General features: G+C 47.6%; 1 protein-coding gene and 1 pseudogene across 1 annotated transcript; one reads left to right on the forward strand and one right to left on the reverse strand.

The window, feature by feature from the left end:
- LOC115316548 lies at positions 1-606 on the forward strand. Its single transcript, XM_029975937.4, has one exon. The coding sequence runs from the start codon at positions 1-3 to the stop codon at positions 604-606; it is 606 nt and encodes a 201-aa protein (XP_029831797.3).
- Positions 607-2011: 1405 nt separating this feature from the next.
- On the reverse strand, positions 2012-3320 carry LOC121834738 (annotated as a pseudogene).
- Between the last annotated feature and the right edge of the window lie 11545 nt (positions 3321-14865).

Raw genomic sequence — 14865 nt, forward strand, 5'->3', positions numbered from 1 at the left:
ATGCCGAACTGGGCGAAAATGGTACGTAGTTTGCTGATGACAACTGGTGCCGCGAGTGTTCGCAGAAGGTTTACTACTGGGTATTTTGAGTGGTCGTCGATGAGGACCATTGCGTGCTTGCCATCAGGAAATGGTCTAGTGAAGTCTAGAGACAACTCAGTCCAAGGACACTCCGGTAGTTTGGATGCAGGCAGTGGATCGCGGTGCCGTTCAGGTGTTGCCGCCTGGGAGGCAATGCAGCTCTTTACAATACCGTCCACGAGCTTGTCTACCCCAGGGAACCAGCCTTTGCTTCGCAGCAGTTGTTTTGTTTTGATGATCCCTTGGTGCCCCTTGTGTGCAAGGTGGACTGCCTTATGCTGCAGGTTGGTAGGTATCACGATCCGCGTCCCTCACAGGATCAGGCCTTCTCTGGACACGCTGAGTTCACTCATTACTCGGGAAAATGGATGGAGAAGTTCATCCTCCCAGGCATTTTTGTCGAGTTGCGGCAGCTGCAAGGCTTTTGTCACCTTGGTCAGCTGGGGGTCTGCCTTGGTTTCCTTTAAGACATTTTCCAAGAACATGGCACATGGTAAGCTGTGCTGCATCACGCAGGCCACGTAGTCTTCTGACATCTTTACAAGACTGCGAAGCTCGTATTTTTTTTCTGGTGGGGTCTGTGGTGGATGTCGAGACAAGTAATCGCTGGGATTAGTTGACCCCTTGGTGTGTGCGACGTCGAAGCTGTATGGCTGAAGTCAAAGTGCCAGACGTTCGATCCTCGCTGACGGAGAAGAACGCGGGTTAGACAGTCGCAGTCGACAGTCGCAGTCGCAGTCGACGAGCGGTTTGTGGTCGGTAAGCACTCGAAAGTTGGTGCCGAACAAGTAGATATGGAAGTGCTCGACGCTCCAGACCACAGCCAACATCTCTCGTACTATCTGAGAGTACCGCGTTTCCACACCCGTCAAGGCTCGGCTTCCGTAGAAAACCACCTAAGTTCTAGCTGCAAAGGACTGGGCGAGGATTGCACCGAGACCATGTGGTGCAGCATCAACGATGAGATCTGTGCTCTTCTCGGGGTTGAAATAGGCTAGAGTAATAAAGTTCCAGAGCATTCCTTTGAGCTCGTCGAATGCTCTTTGTTCAACGCTGGTCCAAGCCCATAGAGTTCCTTTGATGGTCAGCTGGCGCAACGGTTGAGTCAGGTTTGCGAGGTTGGGGAGGAAACGTCCGCAGTGGTTGAACATCCCTAGGAGACTCCGGACTTCATTGGCATTTGTTGGTGGGGCAGCGTTCTGGAGAGCCGACACCTTCATCGGATCTGGTTGTACTCCAGCACTCGAGAAAACGTGTCAACAAAAGTGAGCTGTTCTTGAAAGAAGCTACACTTCTTGGGATTTAGCGTGAGCCCACCTTTGCTCAGACGTTCCAACGTTGCCTCAAGGGCTTTGTCGTGGTCTTCCTTGGTCGTGCCATAAACCAGGATATCATCACTGACGTTAAGCACGTTGCGAATGCTGCCGAGGATTTGTCGTATGGTGTCTTGAAATACTTCTGCTGCTGAGTTGATACCACAGTTCAGACGTTTGTACCTGAAGAGTCCGGCGCGTGTCGAGAAAGTTATGATTGGCCAGGAGTCTTCGTGCAACTTAAGCTGGTGGTACCCTTCCTTGAGGTCGAGTTTGGAGAACACCGTTGCTCCATTGAGTGCTGTGAGGACGTCGTCAACTGTTGGCGTGACGTGCCGCTCGCGGAAGATCGCCTTGTTGGCGCATCGCATGTCTACGCATATCCGCAAAGCTTCCTGGTCGTGTGGTTTGGGCACTAGAACAACCGGAGACATCCACGGTGTTGGCCGTTCAGTTTTCTCAATGATGTCGAGTGCTAGCAGTCTAGTCATTTCTGCCTCTAGTGGTTTCCTCATGGCAAAAGGGATGCGACGCTGTGGTTGTGCGACTTGTGGCACACTGTCATCCACATGCAGGCGCACCTGTTGGTCTTGAAGGCATCCAACTCCCTTGAAAAGCTAGGGATACTGTTTCTGAATAGCTTTTTCCGTCGGGGTGTCTTCGACGTTGTAGGTGATGTGGACTAAACCTAGACGTGAGGCTGCAGAAAAACTCAGAAGGGCTGAGTGGTCACCGTTGACAACGAAGATTTCGTCTGTGCCTTCCTGAGCCTTGTAATTCATAGTCACGGACAGTTTGCCAAGCACTGGCAGTGGGGACGTTGCGCCGTATGCGAAAAGCTTTACACCTGTTTGCTCGAAGCTGTGGCGGAGCCCGAGTTTTGTCAGATCGCTTGATCCCACGGTTGACACAGTAGCTCCTGTATCGAGGGTGAAATCTACAGGTGTGCCGTTGACCTCCACGATCATTCGGGGTGACCTCGAGATGTCGCGTGAAGTGTCAGTTGCGAAAGTGTACTGGTCGCTGTCCGAGCCAGCGTTCTTGCATATAGCACGGACGGTGACTGGAGCCGACAGACATACTTGGGAGAAGTGGCCAACCTTCTGGCATGACCTGCAGGACTTGCTTCTGGCTGGGCAGCTGGATCGACCACCGTCGTGCGGCCATGATCCTCCAGAGTTGTAGCATGTTGCATCCGGGTGTTGACGACGTGAATTATCACGAGGCTGTGATGGGGTTTTCTGGTGGCACTTGGACGGGTGGTGGTGCGAAGACGGCTTGGCGATCTCTGCTATCGCTGCCACTATGTTCTCGGTGGGCTGCTGCCGGCTTTCTTGTTCCATCAAGGTGACCGTTGTGCTCCACTTCTTCAAATAACCTGCCCTGTTTGAGGATTCCCTCCAAATCGAGGTCATGCTGCATGGCATAGCGGCGAAGGCGTGAAGAAATTGTAGACAGCAGGATCTGATTTTTGATTTCCGTGTGTGGATCGGCGAAGGCGCAGTGTCGCGCTAGCTGTCGTAGTTTGGCGTAAAATGAGTCAAGGGACTCTGCTTCTACTTGCTTGGCTTGCCGGAAACGGTAGACCTCGAAGGTTGTGTTGACCCTTGGAGCGAAGTAGGCGTCCAGCTTCTTGCGTGCTGCGGTGTAGAGCGGGCTTTCGCCAGCGGTGCTTAAGACAGTTGAAGCTGTTGCCACAGGTGCGGTCGCAGGAGGTTCGGGGAGCGCGCAGTAGATGTCATGGACTTCCTCCCCTATGTAGTGTAGCAGCAAAGCGGTCTTACGGGCGTCGCTTGTGATGCCGCAGGCCACCGCGAAGTTCTCAAAGCGTCTCACCCACTTCCACCACTCGGTGCCGACGTTTTTGTTGGCGTCAGTGGCACGCGTGTTGAAGAAGGAAAACGTGGGGAGCGTGCTGTGCTCCATCCCGTGACACAAGATGTCCGTTGTAGGGTGTGAAGGGGTCCGTGCGGTTCAAAATCGTTGTTGGGCGATTCTTGCGTTGTTCTAACGCATCTTCGTCGCCACTGTAATGTGGGAGATGTAGAAAAAGAGAAGGATTCCCTTGGATTGATACAACAACGTACTAGCGTTTATTCGTTAGTTGGTAGCCATCTTGGAGAGTGTCCCAATTGCCAGACCAAGCCAAATTTATGGCTAGATTCCACTACAGTATACACTACAGCCACTTTTTTAAGGAAAACAAGCTGCCATACTTAACCTTGTATAAAAGCGTACATACTCCGTATAATTTGTGTTCGTTTTATTAATATTAATTTAATTTGTGTTGTTGTCGTTGTTTGCCTTGTAGGGATACCTAGGGATAGTCATGTCGCATAAAATAGGATTTGTTTCATCGCTAATAATAAAAAATAAAAGATGTTTCAGTCTTTCAAGCCTGTTTGACTGCGATCAAGTATGTTATGATCTCGATTAACCGCTTAGGGAGGATACTGGCAAGAAGTGCCAGCTTTTGAGCCCCTGCGCTCTTAGGGAAAAGATCATAGTACTTACTAACCAAAAGTTAATAACTGCTTGTCACATATGTTAGTAACGTCTTGGTAACTGCAGTTAGTGATGGGAGTGTTCGTAATTGTTACTAACCAAGGAAGTTAGTAGTGGGAACTGGCATCATCCACAAAACCTGGCAGGAACCAATAAATTTATTTATAAATTAATTATAAGTGCACACGTAGCAGAGCGCGTTGGATGGAGTACAGTTCAGTCAGAAAGAATAAAAACACAGCAAATATACGAGGGACAGACACACACAGTTCTTTCAACGAGCAACTACATTTAAATGATGCCCATTACACTATGATGAACCACTTCGGTCACAAAGAAAATTAAGAGGTGGTATTCACATGTCGGATGAAGCTGAAACAAATGTGCCAAAGGGTAAATAACGAAAGTCGTCCACCAGATTGCACCATCACAAACTTTAACAAATACGTCAAATGCCAAGAGAAGCCAATTCATTCTATTCCTCTCAGTTGTGGCAGCCAATTCATCGGCCAGACGGGACGATGCCTGAACGTTCGCCTTAGGGAACACTTTCTCGAAGTCAACAAGGCGTCATCCGACTCCTATCCTCCGATTGTTGTCCATGCCCGCAGCTGCCAAGATTGCTCTCCTATAGCTATGAAAACACTACCGTGCTAGGCTCACACAAGGACAAGTATGGCCGAGAGATAATCGAAGCATTTAAGATCAAAACTGCCACAGACAATGTTCCCGAGCCCTCGGTGTCGTTATCGACATCAGAGATGGATTTCGTAGCGCCGGAGTTGTCAAAGAAAACATCTCCTTCAGTTTCCTCTTCTTCCTTTTCAGGAAGTTAAATTCAGCTATCTTTACTTTTATATTTTTCTGGTATCTTCTGGTATTTTCGTCTTCACTTAATTTTGTTTGTGACCAAAGTGGTTTATCATAGTGTAATGGGCATCATTTAAATGTAGTTGCTCGTTGAAAGAACTGTGTGAGTCTGTCCCTCGTATATTTGCTGTGTTTTTATTCTTTCCGTGTAAACTGTAATTCTAAGTGCCACAAAAAAAAAATTAGTTACCGCCTAGCAGATAGATGGCGCTAGCTATTGCCCAAGTAATTAAAAGGCCACACAGGTATTTGCATTTCTCGCGCGCTTAGCATATTGCATATCCTACACTTTATATATTGTACACATTACACGCGTCATCAATTGGCCGAACGCACATATTCACAAACGGAACACACGAAAGCACTGACATGAACGGACGCTGCACCAAGCACTGAACCCGTCGAGTGCTGTTCCGCCTTTCATACCCGCCATTTTAATGCACGCCTTTCCTCAATAATCACCTCAGCGAAAAAGAAAAAAAAATGAAAGACGTTTGCAATTTTCTGTACTGCCGAATCAGAGCGCAGCTCTCTCGAGGAGGAGAGGAGGGAACTGGGGGGCGTGTGTGCCCCTCTTCTTTCCTCACTAAATTTAGCGGAAAACATTTTAGCCTCGTGACGTCACACGTGACGTCACGAGGGTAAATTTAGCGGGAATATTGGAAATGTTAGATCCGTGTGACGTTACACGTCACGTGACGTCACACGTGACGTCATACCTCACGTGTTTCTAATAATTACGTCACAAGGGTAACGTCGTGACGTTACCATCGTGACCCTCACGAGGGCAACCCTCGTAACCCTCACAAAGGTAACCCTTGTGACGTCACACGCGACGTCACGTGTGACGTCATTACGGGAAACGTCCCATAATGCAACGCGCCGTTGCGCCGACGACGACGACGCCGCTCAAGCCGGAAACGGGCGCCTAAGAGCTACGCTCTAAAAATAGTTTTATACCAAGGTTTTATTTTTTTTTTTCGCCTCACTAATCTATCCTTCAGAAGTGATTTTTAATGGTCTAAACGATGCATTTTTTAGACAAAAAAAATGAAACCATTCACTCTGTAATTCCTTAAGACATTCGACATGATTACCTACTCCTCCGCGTTTCATAGCTTTCGCTTCTCCGCATATTCCCGTAGCAGCGACTCCAGCGAACTTGACGGCACCTAGTGGCTAGAACAGACAAATGTGGCGGCAGGTTCGCTAGTCAGCCTTCTCGAGCGAATCAAATACTTACAGCGCTTGGCGATCTAAAGACGAAGCCGTAACAGTAGGTTCAAAAACACGCGATGGAAATCCCCAATACTCGTGGACAACGTTCGGTGGCATTTCAAAAGAGGTGAAGGGTGCTCGTTCGAAGCATTGGATGGCGTTCAAGGTTCTCGAACGCCCATGCGCCCATAGATTTGACTGCATAGCCACAGAAAGTATAGTAATGATCCCGACTTTCTCGGCTAGTAACAACCGTATTTACTGCCTGCGGTGTATTTGAGGTGGAACAACTATCACTCTAAGAAAAGCCTGTGCGTCTACTTTCACACACAAGACTCGGAGAGCTAATCAGCGCAACTTACGGAGGCAGCTCAGCGAATGACGATACCGAAACATCTGTTTAGACCAAAAAACGCAGTCTGAGTTGTGACATTAAGCAATGCAAGCGTGACGTTTTGCATTGCTTAATGTCACAACTCAGACTGCGTTTTTTTTTTTTTGTCTAAACAGATGTTTTGGCATTGTCATTCGCTGAGCTGCCTCCGTAAGTTGCGGCGATTTGTTCTCCGAGTGTCTTGCGTGAAAGTGGACGCACATACTTTTTTTTAGAGTATTGTAAAGATGTGGTAATGGCCATAGAGAGGTAGTAGCTGTTACAGTTACTATATTTCTACTATCTTTTTTCTAAGAGTGTAGCCCAGCGTGCGATCTTCTCTGCCAAGCACGCGAATGTTCTTTGCTTCGCAAAGCGAGCAAAATTACGCACCATACGCACGAACACTGAAAATGAGACCGGTATAGACGCTTTGCAGCAGCTGTGCATGGGCGCCGCCATAACTGCCTTCAGTTTTTGTTCCCCCTTATTACGTTTACTTCACTTCATTATTACCATAGCAGGCCAGGTTATTGACATCTTAGACTTTGTTCTGTCTTGCTCCCAGCACTGGCCTTTGTGGAGGCTCGTTCACACTAATTTCAGTGGCTCGGTATCTCGGTACAACAAGAGAAGGTCAGCAATGGCGGCTGTATTCTGGCGCGTGTGTAAAGCGTCTATAAGGAGTATTCACTGGGCGCCATATTTGTGGGTGCTGTCTAGAGCGCATGCTCAGAACGAGCTCACATCAATAGGCTGCTAAGACCGGCACTATTGATGGTGCGAAATGCACGTTGCAAAAGAACCCTGGAAGCTAGCCATCAGCACGCGCTCAGCATTCGCGCACACAGCTATGGCCGCCAGTGAATACCCCCTGTACTAGGGGAGCTTTTTTCCTGGCGGTGAAGCCAAAGCTATGGGTACCCGTGCCCTCGCGCGCATTGAGCGCTGATCACAGCTGTGCTCGCGCGGTCTTCGCTTATTCGGAAATGCCAGAGAAAGCCCGGCCTAACCTCGAACCTCGTCGCCGAGGTGAGGCGAACCTACTCTCCAGCCTGGCCGTTCGCCGCTTGTCGTACAATGTTGCCAAGCGTCTCCTGTTGAAGCATACACCACTGAGCGCGGAAATAAATTTAAAAAAAAAATATAAATCATGCAGGTGCTGTCTTCGACCGCAAAAGAGCGCAAATAAGTAAATAAAATACCTAAACCACTGGAAAATAGAAAATTAGAAACATACCTAAAGTCTCGAAGCGCTCATCAGAATGCGCCAGAAGCCGCATGGCCATTGCATCAACGATGGCTGCGCTCAACGTTAGCTGCGCTCGATCACGGCAGCTCTGGCTTCCACGACGTGCTGGAGCAGACGGTGCGATCGTTATAAAATCAACTTGAACCCATAAACGTGCCCTGTCCTACAATATTTGATGTTACGATTCTGTGCGGACACCTCCTTCTGCGTCCCGAAACATTAAGTGTGTCGCTAACGCTGGCCGTCGGCGGTACAAAAGACGCCGCCATCTTGTCATCGCGCTCCCCAACGACGTGCCCCTGGCCAATGCCCTGGAGCACCCCAGCATGGCTCAAAATGGCAGCGCACAAGAGCCTTTCTTGGAAAACGTGTAGAGTCAGGATAAAAGGGGCAGAAAAAAAGTTTCAGGTCTGCACATTATTTGTGAAGGAAATTGCGACAGTTCCGGGACAGACCAACATTGCTTAGTCAGTCAATCATGGGCGAAAAAATGCCATGTTCAAAAAGCAAATGCATGCAGGCTAGCTGGATAGAAAACCTTAACCCTAAGGCAAGAATAAATAAAATAATGAATCTCGTTTTGTTTGTTTCTGTTTCTCATTGTATCGGGGGCCAGATCATCATGTTCGGCATTTTATTCCACCAGAAACAAAACAGAATGTCCGGAGAGTGCGACCGGGTGTAGAGGTTTGTCGAAGGTCACTTCCTTTCGTTCCAATATTGTTCCGTGTCCTCGACAAAGTCCTAATATTTTGTCGTTAAAGTTATCGATAAAGTAAGAAAAATAGTTCAGCAGGCCTATTTCTTATTCAGTTTCAGTCAGCAAAAACTCAGTCAGTCAGAGTCTTGAGAGCAAGGAAATCAAAGGAAGTGTTGCTGAGCCGGTAGCTCAATATGTTACCTTTGTTTGGGGTAGGGGAGGTGGAGTGAATGATAAAGGTAGGAGAAGGATGGTTGCCCCAGTGTCGCGCCGCAAAATCGCGCCGCCGCGCCACGCAGTCAGAAAAAAAAAAGAAGAAAAATTATTTTATGTTTTAGTCGTGTTATAAAACGATAATTTGACAAAAATTAAATTTTTACTAAAATTGGAATGGAGAGAAACTCATTGAAATTGTTCAGACAACACCGAGGAACTGGAAATAATTGACAAGTTAACCTCGCAACAAAAACGAGTCAAGCTCAATAAACATGTTATTCAAAATCAATGTTTTACATATATTTTTAAGGCATGTTTTCACTTAACATACTGGCACACCGGCGTGATCGGGTAGCCGTAAAACATTTCTAATCGACTTGCGTCAGGAATGGGCAAAATGCATTAGAAATTGTATCGAACAAAAAACAAAATACTTCCACAAATATGTATTTAATGAGAAATCCAATTACCCTTTGTTAAAATGAGTGCTGTAAACGGCTAAATTTTCGCGGGGACCTGATTTTCGCAAATTTTGCGAATCGTCTACAATTCGCGAAAAATACGTCCCGCGAACAAATCTGGGATTTTGTGAACGCTACGGAAGCTACACTCAATTCACGAAAATTATAACCCTCGAATAATTTTACATTTTCAGCTTAGGCCTGATTCGCGAAAATTTGAGCCCGCGAAAATGAAGTCGTTTACAGTATTTAAATACAAGATACAAATGCAATGAGTGTATTTGATTATCTTCACATACTTTTACAAATATATTATGGTCTCATAGTCTGAAGTCTTAGGATTCAATTTAACTCCGGTTAAAAAAAACATGGCCGAATAAGGAGCAGGATTTATTTATACAAAACGTCAAGTGCTTAGAGAAAAAGTTGCAGCTCCAATAAAGATGAAGTTTGTTTTTCGCGAAATTGTCAGGTACAATTACAGAAAACAGAATGTACTCAAAATAAATTTAATATCAAAGGCTGAATAGAAGCAATAAAGACTTTCAAACAACACGTCGTTGATGCGACGCTTACAAAATAAAATCAGTGAACCAAAAATAAGTAGTTGCCACCCCCATCCCGTCCCATTCCTTCTTCTACTCTTCCCTTCTGTTTGATGTTTATTGTAAGCAAAGCGCAGCAAGTTCGGTGATCTTTGCATGTGGCTGCTATCGGGAAGAGCGCCCAATACCGCAATTGACTGCAAAAAAAAAAAAAAAAAAAATAGTATCCAAAACTGTGTTTTGGCATAATTTTCAATATTTTAAATACTCAATTTTCAATATTTAAATACAGCTGACAAATGCATTCCCCAATAAGTAAATAAATTCTAAACACAAAGTAAGGGGCCCTGCACTCATATTTAAGCATCTACCTTTTTCGCGGTTTCCACGTCTCTTGGGGTTCGGGCAAGCCAGCGGGCACGGAGAGAGTAGGTAACTAAATATCAGTGCGTCATATTTTAACCGGACGACGCGGAAACCTCCTCCACCGACGAGGGCGACCCACGGTACCTAAAGCGCGCAAAATGTGACGTCTTTGGTCCTGGGCTTGCCACTGGTCAAAGCCGCTAAGAGCTTTTTTTTAGTCGAGATACAAAATAAAAGTGTCGCGAACCGTTTCAATTATGTATGAAAGTAGTTTTTGTTCACTATTTTAGATCAGAAAAGAAACAAATGCAGTTTAGAAAGTACGGAAACGAGAAATGACCCGTCGACATACCCGCCACCAAGCGGCGGAGAAAAACGGCGCATACTAGAAAAGGCTAGTGGGATGAGGCTACGTCGAACGAGGAGCGTAGAAAGGTCCCGGATGTACGCGGCGGCGCTGTGGTCAAGAATCCGACCGGTTCCGAGCGTTCCGAAGGCCTTCGGCGCGGGCCCTGCTGGCGATTTGGCCATTTGGCGGTGCGTCAGCGCGAAGTGGCTCCCGTTCTGAATTGATCTTTACCCCGTGTTTGCTGTCGTTTGTGGCCAATGAAGTGTTATGCCGAATTAGTGATTAGTCGCGCAGCAAATGCAATGCGAGCTGCCCTGGCCGCCCGCTTCATACAGCGTATCCAACACGTGCTTTAGTGGCGCCCTCTCGAGCCGTCGACACGGAGTGCGGCAGCCGTGTGCGCTCGATGAGCTCACTCAGCTCACTACTCCTCCTCTAGTTCAAGGCCACTCAAGCCAGGACCTACGACGTCATGAAGGAGGTTATTTTTTGCTTGTTTTTGTAATTCTAATTTGCCTATAACTTTTAAAATAAAGCGAAATTTGAGAAAAGAAAAGTTGGATTAAGTTACTACGTTCTGTACGCTCAGGTTCAGTGCAAGTTAAAAACCAGTCAAAAAGTCATTGCAGGGCCCCTTTAAAGCTAAATGCGTATTTCAAATACTTGTATATGAAGTACTGCCCATCCCTGGTACATAATTTATACGTCTTGCGCGCAATTCTGTTACCGCTCATTCACACTGGAAGCGGATCCGCGTTCGCAAAGCGGTTGCGAACGCGGTTGTATAAAGAGCCAGTACAATTGCACGCGCACTTGATGTCATCGAGTGCGCGTGCAATTGCACTGGATCTTTATACAACCGCGTTCGCAACCGCTTTGCGAACGCGGATCCGCTCCCAGTGTGAATGAGCGGTTACCGTGAGCGCGAATCATTATTGACAGTGTATAAGCGACTATTTCTTATAAATAGTGACTATAGTCGGTGAGAGGTTAAGAACGAAGTAGAAGCTCCTCCCAGCCCTTTCCACTTCAGCGGAGCGAACGGTGGAGAGGAGGTCGCCTCCTCTCCAGCGTTCACACTACTAAAGTGGAAAGAGGCAGGAGAAGTTTCCACTTCGTTCTTGACCTGTCACCGACTATAGACCTTTCCAAAAAGAGCGCTCTGGCCGCCGCCATTTTGCGAATCGAGCGACCCCTATCAGCCAGAAATTTCTGGTACCCGCCTGAGCTGTGGAAACCCGGTCAACGTGACTCCCCACCTGCATTTTGCATTCAGAGTTCGGCGGCTTTTCTTGGAAGTTTTTATTTTATTCGCCTGTTTAGGATGCTTACCCTTTGTATGTTATCTTCCACTGTAAGAATCAGGGAATACCAGGGCTCGTAGCCTGCTCGGCCTTCGCAGAAAACGAACGAAGAGAGCGAACGTCAAGCAGCCCGCGACGCAGGAAGTTCGACGTGCTTGGAGGATTATTTCCGTCGAGATAATCTCCAAAAAGCCTTCCCGGGTTTGTTCCGCGTCTTCGCGAAAAATAGCTGATAGGGTCGGGTTCGGGGTGGGGGGACAGAATAGACACGTTCGTTCATTTGCTTTGAAGCTGTGCAAAAAAGCTGCTCTCTTCTACATGTTCTCCAAAACGCGCCGGATTCCGTTCGATTGCCGTGAAGTGACTATCGTCGACACTGTATATTGGACATGCTGTGTTATTTGAGACCTTTCTCAAATCCTGTTCGGATAACGCGGCGCCGTGGGGTACGTACAATATATGTTGTTCGATTGATGAGACTCATTGAATTTCTTGTTGTGGGCGGGGAATATCCATGCAGTTCGGATATCCTGTGTGGTCAAATATTTTGAACTATATAGATTGACACGGCTGAGTGTACGGTGCCGTAAACGATGAACATAAAATGAAACAAACCTTCCAGTTGCATTTGTTCTGTCGCGCACGGACTCACCAAAACAGCTTTCATTTCTTTGTTTTTGTTCCCCAAAAAATAGAGCACAGCTTTCTTAAATACCTCTATAAATTATGTTCGCCACAGAACACAAAATAAGAAAGAAAACGCGGCAATTTAGCCTCCACCACGTCCGGAATTGCGCCTACGCCAGGCTGCCACAGCCTACTGACGACAAACTCCACAGCTCAGCGCAGTCGGGCAACACTGAGGTACACTCTCAAAACCAGGGACGCGCGCTCTAAATCGCTTCGTTCGAGACTGCCGCTGGAAAGGTCTATAGATCTCACAAATTCTGAAAAAAAGAAAAAAAAAAAAAACTTGAGTTTGGTTACACACAAGTTGGAAGGGTTCCCGGTGAACCTGAGAGATGGCGCCAGTGTGCCGATATGTTGAGTAGGCTCTCTGATGTAAATCGATTGCAAGAGGACACAACGCAGCCGATCAGAGTGAAACGCAAGTGTGAACCGGAGTCTTCGTGATATTCCATTCGACCTCGCTTCTCCTACCTGTTCGTAGAGAATAGCGAGCTTTAACGAAAACAAAACGAACCAGCTGGCACACGCCGCCGAGACAGATTCCCAGGGATGCAAACTAAGTCCGTCCAATAAGGGTGATCCATCACAAGAAGAGGAATCACCCACTTGGGTGATCCATCACAAGAAGAGGGAACTTCACTTTCTGTTTCTGGACCATGACGTGAATTCTTCCAGGGATTCCAAGACTTCACCAGACAAGGCACGCAGAGTGATGTCGTCGTCTGTGAACTGCGGAGGCTTCCCTGGACACGCTGCGCGGAAGACTTGATCGCTGATCAAAGTAAACGCAGCTCCAGAGTCTACCTCGAATTTTAGAGGAACACCTTGAACTTTCAGGTTTATCATAACCTTCTCTGACGGCTCCTGCCGCGGTGTTACGGCGTGCAAGTCATCCAGCCTGCCTGACGATGTTGTAACGGGGCTAGGAGTTTCCTGTGGGTCCCGTGCCTGTACGAAGTTCTGGGCGTTTTTCTTTTTCTTCAGACATGCCTTCAAGACGTGCCCCGTTTATTTGCAGTACCGGCACTCTGATGTCCAGAACTTGCAAGAACCAGGATTCTGAAATTTCTCGCCGCAATAGCAGGGCGTCGACGATGATGACGTCTTCTCCTGGTGACGATGTGCCGGACGCGACTTTTCCGTCTTGTTGATTTTTTTTTTTTTTTTTTTGTAATTTTGCTTTTATTTGGCGCTGGTGGTCCTTGGCGCTCTCGGTTCCTACAGCAATGTCGAACGCCTTGATGAACGTCACTTCCCGCTCTGCAAATGGTCGTTGCTAGATATCTCCATTTTGAAGACCGCAAACAAAACGATCGCGCCCCATTATGTCCATGGGTAGCATCATCGCGTTGCCGAGAACCGCTGTTATGACCGTGCTGACCGTGCCGCTGGCCGCCCCAGCAGCTGGCGCTGAGACAGGAGGGCTAGCTGTGCTAGATGTCGGAGTCACTTGAACGTTCCCTAACTTTCAGTCTGCTGCAAATTTCTTAAAGGGGCCCTGCAACAACATTTTTACTGTTTTTTTTTTTTTTTTTTTTGTTTTTTAGTTTGCACCATACTTGAGTTCGCTGAATGCAGGAATTCAGTGAACTTTTTTTTCGAAATTCTCTTTTAAGGCATATTAAAATTACAAAAACAAGCAAAAAGTAACCTTCTTTATGACGTCTTTGGTCCTCTGTCCTTCCTTTTCCCGCGCCCGCGGACCGCGGTGAGGTGTTGGGTGACTGAGGAATGTAGGGAGCGAGGGGAAGACGGGGAAAGGAGGTGAGGCCGAGGAGAGAGAACTGCCCTGAAACGGGGCAGCTCTCTTTCCTCGGCTGACCAGGACCAACGACGTCACGATTGCGTCACATGCTGCGCGCGTTTGACACCACAGGCGCCCCCGTAAGAGGAGGGGGTTTCCGCGTCGTCCGGTTAAATTATGACGCACTGATATTTATAGCGAGTTCGTTTCACGGCACTCGTGTCCACGCGTGCCCACTCGCGGCGTAAAGAGAGTTCGTTTCGGCAGGCACTCCACGAGTGGTTGCACTCTCCGAGTTCGTTTCAGTGGCGGCACCGCACGCGTGCATGCACTCGCTGCACCGAGAAAATCGGGCGTGCGCCAGAATGCAATCCCGTCATGCCTCGCCCCGGCTAGGCCGGCGAGGAGCGAGAGCAGACGACGAGGGTTCGTCTGCTACGATGTGTCGCGGAACCTAAAGGAAAAAAAGTAGATTTTCTGATAGAAATCGCGTCCCGTGGGCAACGGAATCAAACGCGAGCTTGAATTGTGAGCGTCTGCTATTTCGTGAAGGAAGCAATTGACAACCCGTGCTTTATTTGCAGTTTTAAGTCGCTCTATTGCCGTACAGACGCTGAACTATACCAGTGTGTCAAGAAAAGCTCAGAACAAACGCACCAGCGGCCCCCGAGATGTTTATCAACATCCTTGTGCGGGTGAAAAATTGAACATTTGTCGGCAAAACTGGCTCAGCAGAAAACTCTGACTACCAAATAAGCATCAGAGAAATCTAAACAGTGACTTTACCCGAAGCTTGGGCAACATCATCATGTTTAACATTTACCTACGTCAGCTAACTTGCCCCGTCGTATTTTGTTCGAGAAAGCTCTCGTTCTCGA

The sequence above is a fragment of the Ixodes scapularis genome, unplaced genomic scaffold (assembly GCF_016920785.2).
Source record: "Ixodes scapularis isolate PalLabHiFi unplaced genomic scaffold, ASM1692078v2 PGA_scaffold10__122_contigs__length_95168666, whole genome shotgun sequence".
Taxonomy (NCBI): Eukaryota; Metazoa; Arthropoda; class Arachnida; order Ixodida; family Ixodidae; genus Ixodes; species Ixodes scapularis.